The sequence below is a fragment of the Fomitopsis serialis genome, assembly GCF_022376445.1.
Source record: "Fomitopsis serialis strain Sig1Antser10 chromosome Unknown B0H18scaffold_315, whole genome shotgun sequence".
Classification (NCBI taxonomy): Eukaryota; Fungi; Basidiomycota; class Agaricomycetes; order Polyporales; family Fomitopsidaceae; genus Fomitopsis; species Fomitopsis serialis.
In genome coordinates, this window is record NW_025955275.1 from 17,007 (window position 1) to 39,009 (window position 22,003).

A 22,003-nucleotide genomic window follows, 5' to 3' on the forward strand; every position below is an offset into this window, starting at 1 on the left:
CGACGCCGGCGTTCGAGCCGCTGGCGAAGCCGTGGGCCCTCGATTGATTTCCGTTGACAGAAAGCACAAGTCCCGCAGCTGGGCCGCAGCGGTTCGGGGCCGGATGGCGGCCTCCCGGAAATGGCCGCCTTTCCATTGGCCCCCTCGTGCCTGGTTCGAACACCGACGCTAATTTGATGGGACCGAGACGAGGACACCGCCGGCGGGGAGCGAGGAGACGGCGAGCAAGTGGCGAACTCAGCGCGAGCTGTGTTGACGAGAGCATGGGCCAGATCTAGACCCCGTGCTCGGCCTCGAGGCACACAGGGCCCATCGCTGCTAGAAGTCCAATGTCGAGAACTGTTTGTCACGGGAGCGAGGACGAAGCGCAAGAACAGCATGCGTTGTCTCCAATAAGCAAAGCGCTCGGGCGGATGGCCGAGCAGAAGGGGCTGTGCAGCAATATATGGGAACTGTCCAGACGCATGGACGAGCGACAAAAGGATGCATGTCTGTAAGGCCTCGTGTGCTGTCGAGTGTCAGCTTGGTGTCAATCCGAGCCTGCTTCGCCCGGGTGAGCGGTAGAGACAAGTCGTCAAGAACCGGGACCAATGGCTTGTTATGGAGGCATGTGCACCGAGGACGGAACACATCAGCTAGCGCGTGGGCGATGAGAGGCAGAGGCAAAGTCTGGCCAATCGAGATACAGCATGTCATTGTTCGTGGGTGAGGGATTGCCGCACTAGCGAGACGAGGTGACAGGAGGTGACTGCGGCGATGAACCTGCATCCCGGGCGCGGTGGCGGCACCCTGATGCGCCGTGTAATCCATCTGGCAAGATCGGGGCTGCGTGTCTGGATCCCAGATGAAAAACATAGGGGCGAAGCAAGTGGGTCCAGCGCGGGTGGCACGCGAAATGCCTGTGAGTCCGGCGAACCGGCGGCGCAAGAGTGGAATAGCATGCGCCTCAGCCATCGATGTCGCCTGTGCCTTGCTGAATTTTGTCCGCGAGAATGCTAAGAACACAGAACGAGCCCGGAAGCGGAACGGGAGGGACGCCGCCATGTGAATCTGGCCGACCGAATACTACGAGAGAGAGAGACTGAGGCTCACGCACGCACTTGTTTGCGCAGCGTGGATGAGTGTGTGCGCCTCCTAATCGGGCAGGTGCTCTCACGCACCACAGCCACGGCTCGCGTCGAGCCCGAGCCTCCCGCGGCCGTCCACAGCGCACAGCGAGCGTACGCGGGCGGGGCGCAGGGCGCGCGAAGGGCGAACAGGGGTCATACGAGGCCGCAGAGGGCGGAACATGTTGATCGCGGGAAAACGAGCGAAAACGGACGGCAAAAGCGTATGAGCGGTTTGTGGGCCGTCTATTTGGACTCCTCTAACGCTCGGGTGCGGTCCGTCCCCCAGCAGCCACCGGCTTGCTTCCTCCAGCCTGCTCGCCGTCTTCCTCCTCGCCGTTGACGACGCCCTCCCGCACAGCGTCCGAGGCCATCTCCCCCACCCTCGCCCATCCTCCAGAACCGCCCATCGGCGAGCGCGGCGCGTCCGTACCGGGTCTTGACCCATCCCATCACTGTCATCTGAGGTGCGTTCGCCCTCCACCCCGCCCCCAGGTTCGCCAGAGCTCACCTCGTCTCCCGCCCCTTAGGAGTCCTATGGAACTCCCGACATCGCAGGTGCGAGCGTACAACGAACATACTAGTCGTCCGTGGTCGCCTCAAGGCCGGCCGACCGTGAACACCGCGGGCCTTCCCCACCCCGCCTCATCCGCCCCATCTGTCGAGACCAGCCCACACCCGTCCTCGGTCTCACACTCTGCACACGCCTCTCCTTGGCTTCAGCACATCTCTCTTTCCGCCTCCAATCAGCCGCCCTCTGTACCGTCGATGTTGCAGCATTCTGTCCCTCCGCCGCCCCATCCTGGCGATACCTCGGTGCAGCACGGTTCGGTGTCGAACATGCCCAATCACGACTGGGGGAACATGTTTTCTTCACCTCTCGATCCCTCTACATTCCATGCCCTAGCGGCATCAGGCGTCCTGCCGCCCGCCAACGGAGGTGTGCCGTCCAGCCTTCCCGCGCGCTCTGTACGTTCGCCGAATGAATTCTCGGCTAATGTTCGCATCCCACCTCTCAATACGAAGGACATTGGCCGGCCTGGCGCCGGTCAAGGTTTGCCAGGGCACTGGTCGAATGCGCCATCTCCGTACTCTTCCACGCCCTCAACATCTCAGAGAGCTTCGCCACAACATTTCAGGCCAGGGTCGGGTAGCCAGCCCTATGGTAAGCGCAGATCCCCCGTAAACGGACTGCCTCAGTATGGACCCATCGCCATGCCTCCGTCGGGCTCCTCGATGGCAAACTCGCACCCCTACGAGAATCACAGGATTCAGGACGGCCGTGATGGCGGGCCCCACAGCCGGCGTAGCTCGCTCAGCCATCAGCTCAACGGCCCCGGCCTCCCTGGCCCGCCTGGTCACTACGACATCCCGCTCGGTCCCATGAACGACGGGCACCTCGACACGTTCTCCGCCTCCTTCCCATCCGCACCGTCGTCACTCGATTTCGGCGGGAGCGTACACCACTCGAACGAGCGCTCTAATGCCTCGCTGCCGCCCTCCCTCTGGATGTCCCCCGCATCGGTGCCCTCATCCATTCCCTCATCTTCTCTGCACCTCACGGGTCCCTCCTACCCGCCGCTCACCCAGATCACCGTCCCACGGCACGGATCAATCTCCGACTCCCTCGGCGGTTCTACGCAGAGCCCGACGAGCCTCTCGTTCTACGGCGACTCTGCAAAGTCCTCAGCACCGACGTCTGCGAGCAGTCCCAAGGCGAAGATGCTGTCAGATCTGTTCACCGACGACTTCTTCCCGCACGCATCCCCGCTCGAAACCGCACGCCCACAGAATTTCCCGTCTCCCCGCCTGTCTGGCTCACCAGACTTGAAGGCGGCAGAGCTCGCCGCCGGCGAGACGGATCCCGAGATACTGCAGAGGGACGATCCGCTCGCGACCCAAGTTTGGAAGATGTATGCGCGGACGAAGGCGACGCTGCCACACGCACAGCGCATGGAGAACATCACTTGGCGAATGATGGCGCTAGCGTTGAAGAAGAAGAAGGAGGACGAGGAGAGAATAGCGCGGGGAGAGCAGCCGCTCAACGAGGGACTGAACGTTGACGGAAGCAACGTGGATATAGACAAGGTTCAAGAGGAGGCAGAAGAACGAGGGAGGCCGGTTGACAAGGGCACGACGCGGGTCAAGGTCGTCGGCTTTGATGGCGCCAACCAGGACGGCATTGACGATAATGAGTAAGTGTATTGCGTCATTTTTGCGGCACGAGTGTGTTCAAACGTGCTTCTGCAGCGATGTTGTGCCTATGGACTGGCGAGCCATGAGCAGGTCGCGCTCTCGAGTGCCCATGGACTGGCGGCCTGCCAGCCGGTCGAGGTCAAGGCCTCCCATGATGGGCATTCAATCGGCTGATCAGAGCGCCATCAAGTTCCCGACAGGGTCTCCTCACAAGGGCTCTTCATCGTCTACAATACCAATCCCGGGCGCTTCATCATCGCGCCTAGGGATCTCCGCAGTGCTGGAAACCAGCGAGCCTGACCCAACACCCTCGTTCTCAGCTACCGACAGTCCGCCCGCGCATCCCTCCTCGCTCCCAGCGAGCGGACTGCTGTCGCGAATATCTGCCTCAGGTGCCGCATCGCCGGAGCACCGTGCGTTCCCGAAGCACGTGCGCAAGACGAGCTTCGACCATACCGTCGCGCGAGAAGGCATCTTCAACGGGGTAAGTGGTCGCCATCAGGTCAACGGAAAGCCACTGTCCCCTGAGTCTCTTCTTGGCTTGAAGCGCCGCGCAGAAGGGCCCCATGCAGAGAGCATGCTTCGCGGCGACCAGGTCAACGTGCTCCCACATCCAGATCGCATCGACGCACATGAGCCTGAACTGTTCCGGCGCAACAGCCCTCCGTTCCCTTCGTCTTCGTTCAGTTTCAACTTCCCCTCCTCATATGATACCTCCTATGATATGTTTGGCGCAACCCATACCCTACCGCCCCCAAATATCCCAGCGTCTTTGCCACCACTCAAGGGTATCCGCTCTCCCGACCTGTCCTTCCACGATCCTCTGCGTGTGTCCATCCCTAGTGGTTTCTCACCTGCCGTTGGCCCAGGCGGTGAAGGTCTTTCCGCGCCCGCTCTTGCTGCCTCCCACGCTGTGGCGGAAGGCTTCGCCCAATTAAACCACACCAGCTTCGGGGCTATCGAGGACTCGTCTCTTGATTACAACCACCTTGCAGGCATGATGTACCCTGGCCTTGATAATGGCCTCGCCGTCGGGCCCTACACCCACGTCGATCCTCACCAGATTCTCCCTCTTGACACAGACGGTGGCTTCCAGAGCTTCCATCCTAGTCCGTCGAGTGATGGCTGGGGCAACGGTGTGAACTCGAGCTCGAATGCTTCTCCAGAACCCTACAACCACTCGAACGCCTCGACGCCGCCGTCCGCAGATCATCAGGGTCAGCGCAACCAACCCCGGAAGATCGCCTCGTCGAAGCGAGTACAAGACTCCGCACGTAATGGTAATCGGAAGAAGTGGGTGTTTCAGTCGCATGATGGTCGCGATGCGTCACTGACGGTTTGCTAGTAGTCCTGAGGTCGGGCGCAATGGGAACGGCGAGGAGGATGCGAACCCGACTGTGTGCACCAATTGCCAGACGACGAATACGCCTTTGTGGAGAAGAGATCCTGAGGGACAGCCGCTATGCAACGCATGCGGCCTATTCTTTGTGAGTATCATCCAAACGCCCATATATATGCGTCGAGCTTATCGCCGCTCTTTATCAGAAACTGCATGGTGTGGTTCGACCGTTATCGCTTAAGACAGACGTGATTAAGAAGCGGTGAGTGAGCTGATCCTGTTGGCCACGCAAGGAGACTCATGAGCTGTGTAGGAACCGCGCTTCGGGGACGCCACACGGAGCGTCGCGCAAGGGCTCTGCTGGGCTGCCGAAGATTACGTCCTCAGCCAGTCGACCGCGTGCTGCGACCACGAGCTCGATGCCGATGGGCCTGCATGGCTCTCGACTGTCGCCCACCGCTCGGATTGGTGCCGGCGCCGCGAACAACATGTCTATGAAGCGGCAGAGACGGACTTCCACGAGCGTAGCAATGCAGGCGTCGTCTGGTCGCAAGCCAGGCGATGAGGGCATTGGTGCGTAGTACTGTATTATAATGTGTGTCGGAAGTCGTCTCTGCCATCCCTCTTTCATCTCTGACGTGGTGTGATGCCTATGCTTGTATCTTCCGCTTAGATCTTGTAGCAGTCCGCTCCGAGCTCTGATTGCCTTTGATTATCCGTCGTCCTTACCATGCTTCCTGTTGTCACGAGGGTATGTCAATGTGTGTACGATCGCCAGTAGAGTCCATAGATTATTGTTTCACCAGAGCTCGACCACTCGGATCCTGTCTTTGTGCAATCGATGAAACGTGTATTGCCTAACATCGCTCTCTTGCTGTGTACATATATGCTTTGAGTTGAGCTTCGCTGTATAACAGTCTGCCTTTCAATGATGATCCCTGACACGACGAATCACGAATGAATGTCACATCGAGTAGTGTTCGCAGAACAACATGGCCACTGGCTGCATCATAAAAACATATACATATGCATGCGCGGATTGGGCGTTTCACAAGTTCAAATAACATACAATTACTAGCATGACAGAATGGTAAGTATGGCAACAATATGCAAGATGTGTACGAAAACATGCACGAAACCTGACGCATAAGATCAGTCGTTGTTGACGTCGTCATCCCCTACCTCGGCTTGTTCTCTCCGGTGCATGCCTGGAGATGGAGATGGTGATAAGCCAGCACTCGGAGGAGGCTCCTCCCTTTCCTCTATCGTCTCTCCTTCAGGCTGCCCTTTCCACTTCGCTTTTACAGTGTCCGTAGGCTCGTTGTCCGTCGGACTCGCGACAACGAGCGCACGCTCAAGCGCCTTCTCCCCTCTCTTCTTCATTCGAAGCGACATCGCCGCATGCAGCGAGTCTATGTATGACTCGTACTTGACAATCTCTGTCAGGAGGTACTGGGACTTCTTCTCCCAGTTACTCAGGGATTTATCAGCATTTGCGGAGCGAGGCCGGTACTACAAAATACACAAGCGTCAGAGATACGCCCCCTGATGGGGGAAGGGAACGTACTAGGTTGGTCATGGGCGACCTCAGCTCATTATGTTGCTTGAGCTCCGTTTTGAGGTACGCGACGTGTTTCTGCAGGGCCTCGAGCTGAGTCTCCTCGTCGTGATTGCTCGGTACCGTGGATGGCATAGGCGGCTTCCATTCGTTGATGAACGTCCTATCCGCCCAGGGCGACTTGTCCGCCCGAACAGTCGATGCGAGGTCCTTCATCCGGCTCCGGCCACTCCGACCGCTCCTGATGCTGAAGCCGTCGTCGTTGTCCTCGCGCTGTGAAAAGTTGTCCTCGGACGCGGACCGCACCCGTGTGACGGGATCCAACACGCGATTCCAGCCATACTCCATGTTCGAGACGCCGCCGATCAAGGGTTCCTTGCTCTGCCGCGCAGCCCAGTAGTTGCACGTCGAGACCCACTCATTCACAAGCTCTTCGGTACCCGCTTGGAAGAAGTAGACACCCCCGTTGGACAAGGTCAGAACCATGCAATGTGGCCGCTGACGGTTGTACCCCGGAGACGGGAGAGCGTGTGCGAGCGAATGGGCAAGCACCAGCTTACCCACCGGCTGCGCGTTTTCCTGCGAAAAGAAGTCAAGAACTGAGATATGGCATACCTTGACGTACTACTCACAAGCCAATTACCGCCGCCGACGACATGCGATGCGCCATGCGCATGTTCTCCGAAGACGAACATACTGAGTTCGCCCTTCTGTATGACGACGAAGACGTCCATCCACGACTTCGACTTCGCCCTCTTCCCAGTGCACTCCCAGTACTGCTTACGGCAGAGCATACCTTCCTTTGCCCATGGAGGCCCGAGGAGAGCAAGCTCTTCGTCCGTGATACTGGCGTCAGTACCAGAATCCGAGCTCTCCATGCTGTGAGAATCATCCTCCTGCGTCTCTCGGATTATGGTATGTGAGAGATTGGATGCGAAGCCCATCGCGGGGGTGAGGAATGATGCTGTTGAGGCGTGGAAGCCCTAGAGGAGAGTCAGGACCGCGATTCTGCTCGTCTAAGTACGACCCACTTCAATCGAGTTGGCGAAACTTGGTGCAGGACTCGCCCGGCCGTCTACGCTGCTGTTGCTGCTGTAAGGACTGACGCCCGACTGTGCGTGCAATATCGACTGCAGACCGCGTATACTTCCCCGCTTGAGGTTGGCTAAACGGTCCCCCTGTTGGCCGCGCAGGCTCCGTTGGCGCAGTAGCGCACCGTGGTGCGGGCTGAGGGAGGAGGTGGAGGACCGGGCCGTCAGTGCGCTGCCAATAGGCTGCAATATCTGCTGGCTCTTGACGGCATTGTACATTTCCTGTCAAGGATACCCTGAGTACTGCCCGCCGCTCAGAGCGAACAAACACTCACCTTCAGCAGGCTTTCTACCTCCGACTCCCAATTCCGGTCATGCACTATAGCCGTAGGCGCAGGCTCCCGTTCCGGCGCCCTCGACTCCCGCTCAGCCATCCTCGGTTCCTGGCCCGACGCCACCGACACCTCGCTCCCATTCACTGGCCGCTGCCCTGTGCCGTCCGAAGCCGAACTCAACTGGCCGCTCGACGTCCCCGCGGACGTCACCGAGTTTGACATGCCCTCGCGCGTGCCGATGCTGTTCCAGCTCGCGATGCTGTCGCTGCGTTTCGCGCGCCGCGTGGCATTCGCCCCGGCGACGTCGCTATCCGAGCCCGCGCGGAAGCTCGTCCAGTCGTCATACGAGAGGTCACTGTTCGAGCCCTGGTTCGGTTGTAACTGCATCTGAATGGTGCCCAGTGTGTTGCGCACGAATTGGCCGCGGGACATCCGCGTCGCGAGGTCGGCGACGTGGAGATCGGTGTTGAGAAGGAGGAGAGAGTACGTGACGGCGTGGACGACACCTAAGATGACATTGTGAGCCTACACTGCAGTGTTGCGTGCGAGGATGATGCACGCACTGGCACTGCCGAAGATGCTACTGGGGTTGCAGTCAAAGTACCGCCGCGCGAACTCGTCCAGAATCCGGTCGACTTGCTGTGTCTCAGCCTTGAGGAAGAGCTTCGCGCACAACCGCCTGCAAGCTCCTGTCATTCACCCTCGCAACTACAATGCATGAACCCACTCACCTGAACGCGTGGTCTAGCCGCAGCGCCGAGAAGTCAAAGTGGTCTATGTAATGCCGGAGCGCAGTCTTGTTGATCACGCTCTGCCCACCGAGCCACTCCGCGATCTTGTCCTTCGCCATGAAGTCCTCGTCCTCCGTCCAGCATCGCTCCGCCAGCTCCCGCCCCCGTGTATCCAGGTCCGTGCCATCCTCACCCGAGCCCTTGACTGGCGAGGCTCGTGCGCCGGCGCTGCTCAGCGCAAATCGCGTAATATTCTCCCCGCCAATGTCCGACGCAGGCACGAGCGACGGCTCCGACGTCGACGCCGTCGAGCGGTGCTGCGCCCGGAGACGCTCCGTCCCAGCGCCACCCATGCCGATGCTGACGGACGCGAGCGACCCGCTCCCGCTGCGCATCTGGGGGGAGCGTGGGCCGTACTTGAGCGACGACACGCGGGGCGGGCCTGTATTCACCGAACCTGAACGTGCACGGATAGGCGAATGCTGCAGGGAAACCGGACGGAGTGGCGGTGGCGAGGCGGTCATGTCGCCTGACATGACCGCCTCGGCAGGTTGTAGGTTGAACGTAGGCGTCAGCATCTTCGCAGGCGAGGACACTATTGGCTTTAACGTCGGCCGCGTGGGGCTGTCCTCCTTGCTCGTCGCACCGTCGCTCTGTGCACGCAGAGCCGCGAGTGCAGGTCGGCGCGCCGGCGTCGTCGGATCGCGCAGGTCGAGTGACGTCGCGGTATCGAGCTGCGAGAGCTCACCGCGGAAGTCAGAGATAATGCCACTCAGAGTACGCCCCCATACCTCCGGCCGGCGACCTTCGCCCGATGCGCGCGCGGGCGTCGATGGTCCTGCGCCCTGTGCAGCCGCTATCGCCTTCTGAACGTCTGCGTCACTTACGCTCATGCTCCGCCGCTTGTGCCCGCGGCTCGCGGTCCGAGTGTGCTGTGAGGCTGAGTTCGGCCGCTGCCGGAGCGTCGTCGTCGGCGACGGCGAGCGCGACCGCTCGATCATCACCAGCGACGCATCGTCCGCGTCCGAGGGCGCCGACGGCAGACTTTTGTTGACGCTCGACGAATCGCTGAACACGTCCGACGGATCCGTGCGCGGGGAGACAAAGTTTGCCCGGTGCTTTGGCGGGATGGGAGGCACGGGCGGTGTAAACGCGTCCATGAGTGGCGTGGACGGATACGTTGCGACAGATGTCGTTGACGGCGATGATGTGATCGTTCGCTGCGGCGTGTCAGTGCACCGAATGCGAGCCGCACAGGCGAACGACTCACTGAGCGTTCGCGGGTGCTCGACTGCCCGAGCATCTTGCCCAGGAAAGCAGACGTCTTTTGGCGGACGGAAGACTTTGCGTTCTGAGAGACATGAGTGGCAGAGACAATGCAACATCTCGGGAGACGCACCTTGGCCGGGCTGGTCATGACCCACTCTGCACTCGTGTTGCCGTCGTGAGCGAGGTCCATGAACGGATTCGGCTTGAGTCTGCCCTTCGGCGCAGGCGTCACCTGCGGCGAGGGCGCCGGTGACGACGTCGAGAACCGCTGGCCCTGGTACGCATCGGGCCTGCTGGGTGTCGTCGGCGAGTCGAGGGTCCTGCCGTCGCTGGGAGCAGAGCCGCGGGCCTTCGCTTTACGTAGCAGGGTCGCGAGGTCCGGGCTGCTCGCGGTGCCGGGCGAGCGATACATGGAGCGCCGCTTGGTGTGGTACTCGCCGTCCGGCTCCTCGGACAGAAAGTCCGCCGTCGACGAGGACGACGACGGCGCCAGGTTGGAGCGGGTAGACGAGGACGCGGACGGCGGCGGGTGGGGACTGGCGACGGGAGAGGGGGTGGGGGGCACGATGGTGGGGGTGGCGGGTATACGGGGCCTGCGAGGCGAGGGGGAAGAAGAGGAGAAGGAGATGGAAGCGTTGGAGAGATCAGCACCTAAGCTGTCTACGTCGAGGCTCTCCTTGAGGACGACGGTGCCGCCTGCGCGCAGAGCCTGCTCAAAGTCTAGATCGGTGCGGGAGGTGCGTCGGGAGGCATGGATGTCGCTGGGCCCGATGGCGTGGAGACCAGAGGGGAATGCGGAGGGCGGTGCAGGCGACCGCGGCGACGGCTGTCTGAAGAGGGACGCCAGATTGGCAGGCCGCGTCGCAGAGTCGCGTGTGTCAAGCCCGCCTTCGCCAGCGACGCACATCCCCTTCCTGCCGCCCACACGTGGCTACAAATCGTTCTCCCTCCAGCGCCTCCTTTCTCGCAATCCAGTCGCCTTTACAGAGAACACCCATATCCCATATCCCGTATGCAGGTACACCCCCGTATTCAATACTCAGATGTGAAACAACCCGTCACGATCGCTCTTTTCCCGGTCACATCTTGAACGACCCCGGGTGGACTACCGTACGCTCAATCCCGCCCAAGTTGCCTTTTCAGGTAACTCCCGATGTATCCATGGATTCAACATCCTACGTTCGGGGAGGCCGATACATGCTTGCTTGCCCAGGTGGGTACTCAGCGCTCAGAACTCAGCTTCAGGTCCTCGGCGAACGCCTCCCATAACAACTCTAAATTCGTAATTGGCAAGACGTAACCGCTGGCGTTGCAGAGCTGCGTTCGCTTCGTCTCCGACTCCTCATGGTAACTGTTTCTAGACCTCCGAAACCTGGGGATTGTTGCTAGCCTGGGTTAGCTTGCCGACGACTTACTGAAACATAGATTTCGCCCTGATTCACGGGATTCCACACCCTCCAAGACTCCAGGAATATCAACAACGTAGATTCGTCATTTCCGCCCGCGAATGGGTACTTAGGTCAAGATGAATACAATGCACCACCCTTGCAACCGGCTAGTCCCTATCAACGAAGGCAAGCACCGACTATAGCTGCTCGAGCTATTAACCAGCTGGTTCTCATCTTTGCAGGACAGCTCACCTGCGATCTATGTGACGCGAGTGCTCGGGGAGCGTTCACTTGCTCTTCGGGGGCTCCGCGCAGCCGCACGCGGGGTATGTGCAGGAGTCGCCGTTGGCTTGGACGTTAGCGCAGGTTGCCTTGTCCTGCCGCGTCGGTCAGTCGACACGCCTGACATCGATGCAAGCTGGAAGTACTCACAGACATTGTAGTTGATATGCGAGGAGTCGAGTGGTGAGTAGGTTGTGTGGTTATTGACTGGAGTTGACGGTGCAAGTGCACTCCTCTTATAGGGTTCGTACTATGCGCATGTGTTTGTGACTGGAATACCTGCTGCCCTGATATTCAGTATTCAGAGAGCGTTTACTGGTCGGTTGTCGTCCAATAAAACGAGGTACGTTGGTCATGTCTTCTGATACAGCAATCTCCACAGACGGCCGGTGTATGCGGATCCGAGGACCGGCATGGCCCATAACGGCGGAGGTCTCATTTGTGGACGCAGATACTGAGACGGCAGGCGAACATCCTCGCGTACGGCCCGCAGCCGACGCTGGTGAGATCACATTCACGGTTGATTGGCTTATGGCGACGAGTGCGCGTGCCATGAACGAACCTGCATCATTCATATCTTCAGCCTGCTACATGGAACAAGGTTCCAATGTTCTAGTAGTCATCTTCTACTCAGTCTCGGAATCGTGAGGAGAGGCGTTCAGTATACACGTGGATCCCCGATCATCTGTGACTTGCAGCGTCCAATCTGAGATGTCGTGCAGATCAGGTCCTGCTTGTACTTGCCAGTGTCGCGTCGCAGAGTGGACGTGCAAAATATGCCACATGCATGATGAATGATGACTGGAGAGAAGTAGAACTGTGCGATGGCTAATGGACGTCTCCTATCAACAGCAGTGTCACGGGAAGAGCGAGTCAGGACTCGGAAGAGACGGCGAACCCCCGCCACTTCCGCTCCACTCCCCTGTGTCCCGGCGAACAAGAACCTCTCTACTGCCATCTCGCTTCATTCCCTCCCACTTCCCGGCAGTATGCCCGCAATCCAATCGAGCTCGTACAGGACGCCGTTACCTGCCTCTCATCCACCCTTCGACATCCCACAATATCCAGTCGCAAAGTCAGACCCTACGACTCGTCAAGCTTCCCCATCCGCGCAAGAAAATTACATCGCGGACGTATTAATCAAGTACGGCTGTCTGTGGGAGGATCATGCGCATCACATCCGCGTCAAGGGCTTGAAGAACCACGCAGGCCTCAAAGCGATCTACGACAGGGCCCTCGCTCGCTGGACCACCGATCCGCAGTACTCACAATGGCGGGGCCCCAGGACATACCTAGCGGGCAGAGAAGAATGGCTTCACTGGATCGACGGTGTGATCAACACCGCAGGCAAGCCGATTGACGCCATGACCATCGAAGAGTGCGTACAAAGTTGCGCTTTCGTGTTGCAGGCATCGAAGCTTTAACGGTCTGATTGCACCGTTAGACATTGTCTGGCTGGTTTCGCTGCGTGGGCGGCATTTATCTACGTATCATGCAACGAGTATAAACCGACAGTCGAGGGTGGCATTGACAATGTTTCATGTTCCTCCTTAGTCACTAAGACAATGTACGTGCACCGCCCTCATCGCCGCCTGCGCTATTCCTCATCAACGTACAGGAGTGATCACGCCCTCAAACGTCAGAAATCCGAGCCTGAGTTTCACTGCCATCCTGCCCGCCCTCCTCAGGGGCTAACACGCAGTGGGTCGTATGTGGGGTTGAAGCCAATCATCGGTGCAAGTGCCGCCCTGGTCGGGACCACCTTTACCTACAAGGATCCAAAGACTCAGCACCCGCGGACGTGTACCGTTACCGGCTACTCTTCGACGTTGCATGGCGTCGAGTACACCGTCCAGTATGACGATGATGGCGCAATGTCAGACGCGAATGACAAGAACCAGACGATGAGTGACGACGACTTCGAGCAAATCTGGGACGCACGCCTAGAGGAATGAACACCGCGCTAGGCTCCTCGGTAGCTCCTCTTGCCATTCAACCTATCCCGCACGGCGTCGCATTCACGTCTTCCGATCGAGTATGTATTCAATGATTGTGCGCCACACTCGGCCGACTGTGTATAGTGTCGCAATGGTTGGTGGGTTGTGCATAGTGTAAAGCGCAATACACCCGTCTTCCCAGCACGAATGCGTGACGTGCGGTGCCACTGGTACTGTAGATATCCCTGAGACCAAAGACGGGAGTCTTGATAGGGCCAATGAAGACTTACTGGCCAGACACACGGCCAGATCGCGCGTGGCTGGATGGCGAATGCTGAGGATCGCGAGGGGAATACGTGGCTGTAATACGCAGCTAATTCTCATGTATACATGATCTTGGTAAGGCAATGCCATTATTCCCTGATGGGGGCGACGCGATTACAACCCAGACGAATATGAGGAAATGATGCAACGTGTTAGTGGTGGACGTTGAGTACAAGGGACATAGCAGGATAGCACGACAGCAAAACGGAGAAGCATTACAGACAGCAAGCTCAAACCAAAATCTAATTGTCCATCACTCGACCCGGGCACCCCAAATCTCCCGGAACTTGTCTTCAGATAGTGTCACCTTCTTGGCCCGTTCACCATCCGGATCCTTCGCGGTTAGATGCTTGATAATATACTCGGCACCGTCGTCAATCGAGGTCACAACACCAGTGACCATGCAGGTACGGGCGCGGGCCATTGTGCGGGTCTTGTACTCGAATATGACTCCGAGCAGAGAACCGTCGGCGATGTTCGGGAGCGGCACTCGCTGTGGAGCGGTACCCCTTGACTTGGGATGAGCTGGATGATTGAGAAAATCGGGCTCGGAGTCTTGGAAGGCCCGGGCACAATCTGCGCTATATTACACGTCTGTGAGCAATGCACGCAAGAAGGTCCATTTGGGATACGTACAGCTTCCGGCCGATGGCGGGCTTCAGCCTGCCAATCACCTCCGGGTCCTTCATGCACGGCTCATTGCACCTCAGCACATCTGATACACTGAAAGCGGCGAACGTGACGATCCAATGACTGTGGCGAGGAGCATGAGCGCTGAAGACCAACTGGATGCAACCACAACTCACTCTTCAGTCGTCATCTCTGCGTCCGGTTTGCAGTGTGATCTGATCACCCCCTCTATCCAATCGATGTAACTATCCCTTTCTTCAGCGTAGTTCGTCGTCGGGCCTTGCCACCGCGAGAACTCTGGGTCCTTGATCCAACGATCCAGAGCCCGCGTGTAAGACAAAGAGAACCCCTCCGGCGTCTTCTCTCTGAGACGGACATAATGGGCGTGCTCTTCCCAGAGGCACCCATATCTGATGAGTTGGTCAGACAACCGTGTCTCCCGCTCAGCCTGCGATGCTTGACGCGCCATGGCGCGAGATACGGAGGATCGCGCGGTGAGAGGCGCAGAGCGCGTTGGGGGTTTAGACGCTCGATGAGATGCTCGACGCGACGCAGGCATGATGTGAGCAATGGTGAACTATGAAGACAGTGAGAATGTATCGGGTACGTTATGAACGCGGAAAGCGACGCGTGAGTTGGTGGCAAGAGGTGAACTGTTCGCGAACGTGACAGAGTCACGACGCGTCGATTCTCGAACGCGATCGAGCGCAACGCGTCCCACGTGGATGTCTATGGCACATGTCAATGATACATCTCTTAAGCGCTGACACGCGGTACCGAGAGCGCGTACAGTTTGCGTACATATGCAGGTACTTAAAGCTGAAGGTCTCTATTCGTTTGTACCGTTACCAATGCATTCACAAGATCGGCGAGAATGCGGATAAAATTATAGGATCCTGTTATCGTCACTCATAGCACTCACGTCCACTAGTACTAGTTGGTAGGTAGACGCTGTGTATCCCGAGTCCGTGTACCGTTCAGGCCCGGGAATCAGGATCTTACCATGCATCGCCATAAGACAGACTGTGCCGCCTCCTATGTTCTGAACTTTGTTAGGCGTGCTGATAGACACGCGGATGCTCGGACGTTATGCGATGGCTCGTATACTGGCGTATCGTTGATTGTATCACAGAGATGCTCAACACAGTCGCCGAGCCTTTTGAGTATACTCGCGCCTGAATCGAGGAGGAAGCACAAAAAATATAACGGCCTTTTTTGCGCTCAGACTCACTTGACGGGTTGCGACTAACGGGCGGATCGAGTTCACGAATGATCCATTGGATTGAACATTATTCATTCAAGCCGGCAACTGTGTCATCATGTAGCGATCACAACCGAAGGACGCCCCGACCGACTAATCGACTACAAGTGGGATAAGAAGCAGGTCAGTTCCGGCTTACTCCATACCCCATTCGAGACTTACGTACCCTGAACGAGGTGCTTGAAGGGCGTTACTTGCTCTTCGGGGGCTCAGCGCAGCCGCACGCGGGGTAGGTGCAGGAGCCGCCGTTGGCCTGGACGTTAGCGCAGGTAGCCTTGTCCTATCGCGCTTGTCAGTCCACGCGATTCGTGTCCATTGAGTCTGGTGGTACTCACAGACATTGCGATTGGTATGTGAGAAGTGGATGAGGGGTGAGTGGTTTGCGTAGTCGTTGACTGAGGTTGACAGAGTGCACGCACTCCTTTTATAGGGCTCGTAGCTGGCTGTGGCTCTGGAGGTATAGACACCGTGTGTTTGGGTAGTGTGCATTCAGGATGGTATCATTGGTCGGCCGTTGTCCAATAGAGGCGGGGGCGTTTATCATGCCTTCCACAGGCGACGGATTCCAAAGACTGGCGCTGCGTATGGCTACACCGGTAGGCTGGAGCCTGCAGCTGACCTGCGCGTGTCAGTTGAAGCACGGACGCTGGACTGAGTAGCTACGTTACCGACTGTACGCGACAATGATGTATTGTCCCAATCGGGCATTGCTTTCTCTGGTAATTCCCGACGCGCGATGTCAGCGTGTAATTCGCACTGGTGGGTCGCGGTCTGGTAGATGGCTAACGCATGTGGGCAACCCACAGGACCTTCATATGTTCAAAGCGCGCGGCTATGAGAACGGACAACACCACACGGGCACCTTGGACGGAAGCTTGTCTCGCGGCAGTGATGGAAGACTGGCGTGTTCCTCGCCTGCGAGGAAGACTAATTAATTGTATGTTCGGAAAACTTGGAGGACAATCTAGGCAAGCGGCCACCCATCGCTGACACCAAGTAGAATTAAGTCGGTACGACCCCGTCCAACTGGCAGATTGGGCTGCCAATGTTTGGCACGGAACACGCGCAGACGGCGTCTTACCGCGCTGCAAGTTGAGGCAGGCTGAGCCCCCGTTGCTTGCCTACCATGCTGGGGCCCCGGAGAGCGCGATAGCCCCGGCACGCAAAACTCAATCTTCTGCAAAACGCTATCGGCGTGATTCACGCACACACTGCCCTGATGTATGAAACTCTGCCTCACCGTTTCAAACCGCCATCGCTCACGATATCACCGCGTGTCGAGCTAACGCATGTTGGTAGACAGCGATGATCCTTCTTTTGGCGTTGGCAGTCGCACAACAGTAGACAGCTACAGCAGCGCGACCTTGGGCTTTATGTGTGGCGCGAATTCTCTTCGGCGGGGGAGGATCACCGACAACTGAAATCATCCTCTAGCTTGCCTGATCCTCTCTGCGTATCATTGACCCGGGTAGATCGACCATATGCTCTGCATCAAGTTCAAGTTGCTTTGGAGGAAATAGACATACCGTAGCTGCCAATGCAAGGCAGGTGCCAAATCAGCTCTATACGCGTGTTGAACCCGCTATAGCGCGACGCCGAATTAATCTACCTCAGCCTCGTGCACTGGGGATTGCCGTACTCGGTCTGAGTTTGTGCCTGTGCTGCGGTCAACTACGTGTAGGGGGTGATCCCAGACACCGGACTCACCGACGACAGAGGACGCTGGGCTTGTCCGTCGGGTGAGGAGTGTCCTTGCATCCAACACGCGCAACGGATCACTTGAGAAACCATTTAACATAGCTACGCGATACGATCGATCGCGCGGGTCGTGGTCGTCGCGACGCACATCTTCTTCGAGTTCAGTGTGTTCTTTCCGGCGTATTTCGGTGTCAGTCTGGCCACGCCGCGGGGGAATGACGGCGCCGAACAAGGCAAATTTTGAGGGACAAAGCGGACGGAGGCCTCGAACGAGTGGAAACGCCAACGTGCACGCCCCGCCACCACTGCGCACGGAGCTGTGTGCGGTTGCCGGGGTCTCGGCGATTGAGCGCGTTGCGGCCTTTTATGCCGTCGCGTCCAACCACCGTTGTCCTTTGTTCTTCCTCCTCGTTCCCTCCATCTCCGTGACCGCAGGCACTACATAGGCCTTGCCCCCCCTCTCCTTACTCACGACGCCCGTTTACACGCCCACGATGTCTTTCTCTGTCCTCTCCGCTGCCTTCGCCACCGCTCTTTTGGCGACTGCCGGCGTGAACGCGGAATCGCACACCGTTCGTTTCGCAAACCTGTGAGTCTCCTCAATTCATCCAGAGCAACCCAAGACTGAGGCCTCTCAAGGTGCGGATCAGGAACAGTCAGTATCTGTGTCTTCAGTCTTTGTATGGTGCCCTGACACGCGCGTTTAGCCCACGCTACTTGGAAATGGAGGTGTGATGTCCACCGGCCAGGACTACACGTCTGACGGTCCCTTCGAGTCAGCCATTGCGTACGTGACAATGTCTGCTTGATGCGCAGCCGCTAATTTGGTTGTTTACGCAGGTACTTGACGGGTGGCGATGGTGTGTACTTCCATACCAGGTTCATTGTAGTATCTAACCGGCATGCAGGTATTACGTGTGGTTACAATGGCGAGCAGTGCCTTCTCGTCGAGATGACCTTGGGCAACCCTACCGTACCCGGTGGTGGCTCTTCCGTCGACATCAGTGCCATTGCTCCGTACGTTGTTCAATCAGCATGACGATTACCCCACTCTGACTGCGTGCCCACGCTGCTGTAGCCATGCATTCAACGTGCCGACTTCGTTCTCATACTTCGGATCCTGCGCCAACACCGGGGCTAGCTGTAGGTTCTCTTTTCTGCTCTCGTGTGCATGCGCTGAGGCGTCATCTCGAAGGTGCAAGCGAGGGCTGCTCCGAGGCCTTCTACCAACCGGATGACAACCAGGTACAGGTTGCTTGCGAGGCCGATAACGTGAGTTTGCAGCCCGATTGTGCTCGCAGCAGATTCTGACGTCTTTCCGCCCAGGTCAACCTGCTCATTGCATTCTGTGGTGACGCGACGACGCTCAACCCCGATGACTACGTGAACGGTGGTTCGGGCAGCGCGGCTTCCTCCCCTCCTGCTTCCACGTCCGTGGCTGCCAGCACCTCGGCAGCCCCGACCGTGTCGTCTTCGGCAGTCAGCACCTCTGTGGATGTCTCCTCATCTGCTGCGGCGTCCTCTGCGAGCGTGTCAATTTCGAGCCCGCCCGTCCTCCTTCCCGTGTCGACCACCCTCGTGTCTTCTGGTGCGGTCTCATCCTCCGCGGCATCCTCCCCGGTTGTAACGTCCGCATCCTCCGTGGTATCCTCCTCGGTTGTAACGTCCGCTGCCGTTACGTCCTCCGCAATCTCCTCGTCCGCTGCCTCCTCTGTCGTCACATCGGCCCCGGTTGCGTCTTCGAGCTACGTCACTTCCTCCGTGATTGTTACCCAGAGTGGCACTACCGCTGTTTCGTCCTGCCGCGTGCGCCCTACTGCCTCGGCTAGCGGATTCCCGCTTTCTGGTTCGGCCGCTCCTTCCAGCGTTGCGACTGCGTCAGGCTCTGATGTGACCAGTGCTGCTGTCTCTTCTGGAGATGCTTCTTCTGCCGCCTCTTCGGCTGCCATCTCCAGCGTCAGTGTCACGGACGTCCCTACCAGCGCCAGTGCCTCTTCGGCTGCTGCGAGCGCGGCTCCCACCGAGACGGACACGGGCGACGACGGTGATGATGGCTGCGGTGACGAGACTGGTACGGACGTTGCTCCCTCCAGCACCGACGCTGCTTCGGCTACCTCTGCTGCAGCATCCGCCACGCCCACCGACAGCGACGATGGCTGCGGCGACGAGACCAGCACCGACGTTGCCCCCTCCAGCACTGCTGCTGTGTCGGCTACCTCCGCTCCTGGTGTCTCTAGTTCTGCGGTCGCAAGCGCCTCCGATGTGTCCTCCAGTGTTGTCCCGACTTCCTCAGCTGCCCCGTCGGCATCATCCAGCGCTGTGCCTAGCGCGACTTCGAGCGCGGATGGTTGCGGTGCGACCGATAGCACTGCTCACCGCCGGGAGCTCCTGGAGCGTCTCTCTGTGCGGAAGCGCGCTGCCGCTCCCGCGTACGACCTCGCAAAGGTCTTCACCTCCCGCCGCCGCCACGCGCGTGGTGCGTACCTCAACAGCATGTATGGCCACTGAGCCCCGGTCATGTACGACTGGTGGCCACGGTCCGTGTCTGTGTGCCACCACCCTTCCCGTCCTTTCTCCCCTCCTGGTTCCTTGGATCGTTTACATTATCGACCTCGCAAGCGAGGTTTGGATCACGCAACTCGCCGGCATCTTAGACTAGAGATGTCGAGGCCGCGATGCCCTGGTTAGGGAGACGATATGTGCTATATTGGGTGTATTCCCGGTGTCGCGCGTGGGTTGCTGCAAGCTGGAGGCTTGTGTTCTCGCTCTGTGATGTGGTACAAGTTATTGTGTTTGCGTATCTCGTTCTCGTCCTGTAGCGTTCGTAGATCGACTACTAGGTGCTCTCAATACATCCTCAATGTCGGACTGGTAAGACTTGTGAGCCTCGCCAGGCCTCGCCGGACCAAACGACGGGCAGTGCGATCGAAAAATGAACGGAGATCAATTGACGATGCCGATTGCGGTGCCTGCAGGGAGCCGCCGGCCGGCGTCTTCCTGGTTCAGTGACGGGATGTTGCCGTGACGACTCTGCTTGGCCGCGGGCTTGGGCGGCCGTGCGTGACTGTGTGACGATGCAGGCCGGTCGCCGGTCGATGTTTTGAGGGGGTCGCCCGCCCGCCTCTCTTCCTCCGCAGACCAGCATCCTCGAGTCCTTCTCCTCTTTCCGCTTCCTCTCGTTCGCCGACGTTCCTTTCGTCCCCACAGCCATGTTCTCCACGCTCCTTTCTGCAGTCTTGGCCGCCGTCGCGCTCGCCGCGCAGACGAACGCCGAGTACCATACCATTCGTTTCTACAACGCGTGAGTCGGGGCGTCATTTTTGGGCGCGAGACGGGATTTACTGAACGACGGCGCTCTGGACAGGTGTGGCTTCGGAACGGTGAGTGGTGGCATGTTTAAGACACCCCGAGTCGGCGCGCTTACCGGTGAGGCGTATAGCCGACGCTTCTGGCGAACGGAGACGTCCTTTCGACCGGCGAGGACTACACGAGCGACGGGCCCTTCTCTTCTGCTATCGCGTACGTGCTCTCTCGGACGCGTTGCTGCGACTCAGCTTACAGTATGCTGTGTGCGCTCTAGCTACCTGCAAAATGGTACGTCATACTCGTCTCCATCTCTACGCCCCGTTGTTGACACAGAGCACAGGCAACCAATGTGGATACAATGGGGAACACTGCACGTTGATGGAGATGACCATGAGCAACCCAACCTGTGCTGGGTGCGGTTCGTCGGTCGATCTTTCTCTCATCGACCCGTGAGTGCCTACGCGATTCCCGGTTCTGCCTCTTGACAGAGCTCTGTGCAGGCATTCATTCAGCTACTGGACCTCCTTCGCGTGAGCTCTCATATCACTGCGTTCTAAACTATCATGTCGAAACCCACCTCGTATGCAGGTACTTCAATGGATGTGAAAATACTGGTGCTAACTGTAGGCACTCCATCCTTATCTTCTGACGAAAGGCAAGCCGTTCTTACTCTAGTGTCATGTAGGCCCTGCGGCGGGTTGCGCCGCCGCATTCTACTACTCCGACGAAACCCAGGTCCAGGTCGCCTGCCAGGCCGATAACGTTCGTCTCCGCAGTCTGTGACAGGGTTTTCCCCGCTAACCGAATGTTCTCTTCAGGCTGGCCTGCTCATCGCATTCTGCGCGGATGCCACCACCCTCGACGCGAACAACCTGCCTGGCACCAGCCCTTCGTCCAGCTCCGACGCACCCTCGACTAGCAGCACCTACGTTGCCCCGACTTCGACCTGGTCAAGCTCATCGACTTATGTCGCCCCGACCTCGTCGGCCGTTTCTGCATTCTCGGGCTCGGTCTCTAGCTCCTCCGCTGCTCCGTCTACACCCTCTGCGAAGTGCCCTGCTCGCAACGCCAAGCGCTCCCTTCGCCTCAACCAGAAGCGTGAGGCTGCTCCTGAGCCTGTTGCCAATGTGGCGGCGATCCGCCACCACGCTCACCGCGCCAGCCACTAAAGTGCTACACGTCACTGGTGTTCCTCGGCTGCCCTAGCTCTGAAGTCTTGGACCTGTACTGGCTGTCTATTTGAGCTCTCCTCCCTCCCCTACTGAGTTTTGAGTGGCTGTTGTCCGCACGCACTTTATATCCACTTCTCCGTGCGGTGCGTTGGTTCAGTGTTTTGTAACCCCTGCCCTTATTTGTATACGCGGTGCCCTGGTATGGGAGCGAGGCTAGTCTTGTCTGCCCTGGTACTGCCACACAGGCATAGCTGTCCTCGAGCCCGTGCCTGTGCGTTTTTATTGCCCGGTTGTGCGTACCATGATGTCTGTAAACCTCCCCTGCAACTTACGTAGGGACCGCTGTCGGTCCTGTGTTGTTTGAATGATACCCTTACAACTTACTCTATAGTGATCTTGGTAGGGCTCAAATCATCGGCGACACTGCCGTTTCCTACCAA

The 22,003-nt window shown here is 58.5% G+C and overlaps 6 protein-coding genes across 6 annotated transcripts; 4 read left to right on the forward strand and 2 right to left on the reverse strand.

The window, feature by feature from the left end:
• Window positions 1-1,219: 1,219 nt before the first annotated feature.
• On the forward strand, window positions 1,220-5,597 carry B0H18DRAFT_1061184 (uncharacterized protein). Its single transcript, XM_048031114.1, has 6 exons — window positions 1,220-1,573; window positions 1,637-3,301; window positions 3,357-4,595; window positions 4,648-4,789; window positions 4,848-4,903; window positions 4,955-5,597. Exons 2-6 carry the CDS (start codon window positions 1,644-1,646, stop codon window positions 5,220-5,222), a joined length of 3,363 nt encoding a protein of 1,120 aa, XP_047885053.1. The 5' UTR covers window positions 1,220-1,573; window positions 1,637-1,643; the 3' UTR covers window positions 5,223-5,597.
• A 196-nt stretch (window positions 5,598-5,793) lies between these two features.
• On the reverse strand, window positions 5,794-10,472 carry B0H18DRAFT_1128458 (uncharacterized protein; the record flags this gene model as incomplete). The annotated part of the gene is made up of 9 exons (XM_048035336.1): window positions 5,794-6,153; window positions 6,209-6,778; window positions 6,832-7,182; window positions 7,231-7,512; window positions 7,566-8,071; window positions 8,129-8,244; window positions 8,297-9,516; window positions 9,567-9,647; window positions 9,696-10,472. The coding sequence occupies 9 exons, from the start codon at window positions 10,470-10,472 to the stop codon at window positions 5,794-5,796; spliced, it is 4,263 nt and encodes a 1,420-aa protein (XP_047885054.1).
• Window positions 10,473-12,085: 1,613 nt separating this feature from the next.
• Window positions 12,086-13,190, forward strand: B0H18DRAFT_1218040 (uncharacterized protein; the record flags this gene model as incomplete). Its single annotated transcript, XM_048036698.1, has 2 exons — window positions 12,086-12,613; window positions 12,938-13,190. Exons 1-2 carry the CDS (start codon window positions 12,225-12,227, stop codon window positions 13,188-13,190), a joined length of 642 nt encoding a protein of 213 aa, XP_047885055.1. The 5' UTR covers window positions 12,086-12,224.
• Window positions 13,191-13,738: 548 nt separating this feature from the next.
• B0H18DRAFT_1218041 (uncharacterized protein) lies at window positions 13,739-14,703 on the reverse strand. Its single transcript, XM_048036699.1, has 3 exons — window positions 14,303-14,703; window positions 14,133-14,249; window positions 13,739-14,077 (listed from the first exon to the last, which is right to left on the reverse strand). Exons 1-3 carry the CDS (start codon window positions 14,683-14,685, stop codon window positions 13,750-13,752), a joined length of 828 nt encoding a protein of 275 aa, XP_047885056.1. The 5' UTR covers window positions 14,686-14,703; the 3' UTR covers window positions 13,739-13,749.
• A 2,757-nt stretch (window positions 14,704-17,460) lies between these two features.
• On the forward strand, window positions 17,461-19,801 carry B0H18DRAFT_1061208 (uncharacterized protein). The gene is made up of 8 exons (XM_048031115.1): window positions 17,461-17,674; window positions 17,725-17,740; window positions 17,793-17,872; window positions 17,926-17,945; window positions 17,994-18,102; window positions 18,164-18,228; window positions 18,281-18,357; window positions 18,412-19,801. The coding sequence occupies exons 1-8, from the start codon at window positions 17,580-17,582 to the stop codon at window positions 19,591-19,593; spliced, it is 1,644 nt and encodes a 547-aa protein (XP_047885057.1). The 5' UTR covers window positions 17,461-17,579; the 3' UTR covers window positions 19,594-19,801.
• A 397-nt stretch (window positions 19,802-20,198) lies between these two features.
• B0H18DRAFT_348198 (uncharacterized protein) lies at window positions 20,199-21,842 on the forward strand. The gene is made up of 9 exons (XM_048037687.1): window positions 20,199-20,386; window positions 20,450-20,465; window positions 20,525-20,604; window positions 20,666-20,679; window positions 20,732-20,840; window positions 20,892-20,921; window positions 20,980-21,014; window positions 21,077-21,153; window positions 21,210-21,842. The coding sequence occupies exons 1-9, from the start codon at window positions 20,295-20,297 to the stop codon at window positions 21,558-21,560; spliced, it is 804 nt and encodes a 267-aa protein (XP_047885058.1). The 5' UTR covers window positions 20,199-20,294; the 3' UTR covers window positions 21,561-21,842.
• Window positions 21,843-22,003: the final 161 nt, after the last annotated feature.

What these genes read in the sequence shown, in the direction of transcription:
- B0H18DRAFT_1061184 (XM_048031114.1), top strand. Translation starts at nt 1,644, where the DNA reads ATGGAACTCCCGACATCGCAGGTGCGAGCGTACAACGAACATACTAGT. An exon ending in CGTAATGGTAATCGGAAGAA is followed by an intron (nt 4,596 to 4,647) that starts GTGGGTGTTTCA and finishes ACGGTTTGCTAG; the next exon opens with TAGTCCTGAGGTCGGGCGCA. An exon ending in ACAGACGTGATTAAGAAGCG is followed by an intron (nt 4,904 to 4,954) that starts GTGAGTGAGCTG and finishes TGAGCTGTGTAG; the next exon opens with GAACCGCGCTTCGGGGACGC.
- B0H18DRAFT_1218041 (XM_048036699.1), bottom strand. Translation starts at nt 14,685, where the DNA reads ATGCCTGCGTCGCGTCGAGCATCTCATCGAGCGTCTAAACCCCCAACG. An exon ending in GCAGAGATGACGACTGAAGA is followed by an intron (nt 14,250 to 14,302) that starts GTGAGTTGTGGT and finishes TCCTCGCCACAG; the next exon opens with TCATTGGATCGTCACGTTCG. An exon ending in CCCGCCATCGGCCGGAAGCT is followed by an intron (nt 14,078 to 14,132) that starts GTACGTATCCCA and finishes CGTGTAATATAG; the next exon opens with CGCAGATTGTGCCCGGGCCT.
- B0H18DRAFT_1061208 (XM_048031115.1), top strand. Translation starts at nt 17,580, where the DNA reads ATGTCTTTCTCTGTCCTCTCCGCTGCCTTCGCCACCGCTCTTTTGGCG. An exon ending in CCCTTCGAGTCAGCCATTGC is followed by an intron (nt 17,873 to 17,925) that starts GTACGTGACAAT and finishes TTGTTTACGCAG; the next exon opens with GTACTTGACGGGTGGCGATG. An exon ending in TTGCTTGCGAGGCCGATAAC is followed by an intron (nt 18,358 to 18,411) that starts GTGAGTTTGCAG and finishes CTTTCCGCCCAG; the next exon opens with GTCAACCTGCTCATTGCATT.
- B0H18DRAFT_348198 (XM_048037687.1), top strand. Translation starts at nt 20,295, where the DNA reads ATGTTCTCCACGCTCCTTTCTGCAGTCTTGGCCGCCGTCGCGCTCGCC. An exon ending in GATCTTTCTCTCATCGACCC is followed by an intron (nt 20,841 to 20,891) that starts GTGAGTGCCTAC and finishes AGCTCTGTGCAG; the next exon opens with GCATTCATTCAGCTACTGGA. An exon ending in TGAAAATACTGGTGCTAACT is followed by an intron (nt 21,015 to 21,076) that starts GTAGGCACTCCA and finishes AGTGTCATGTAG; the next exon opens with GCCCTGCGGCGGGTTGCGCC.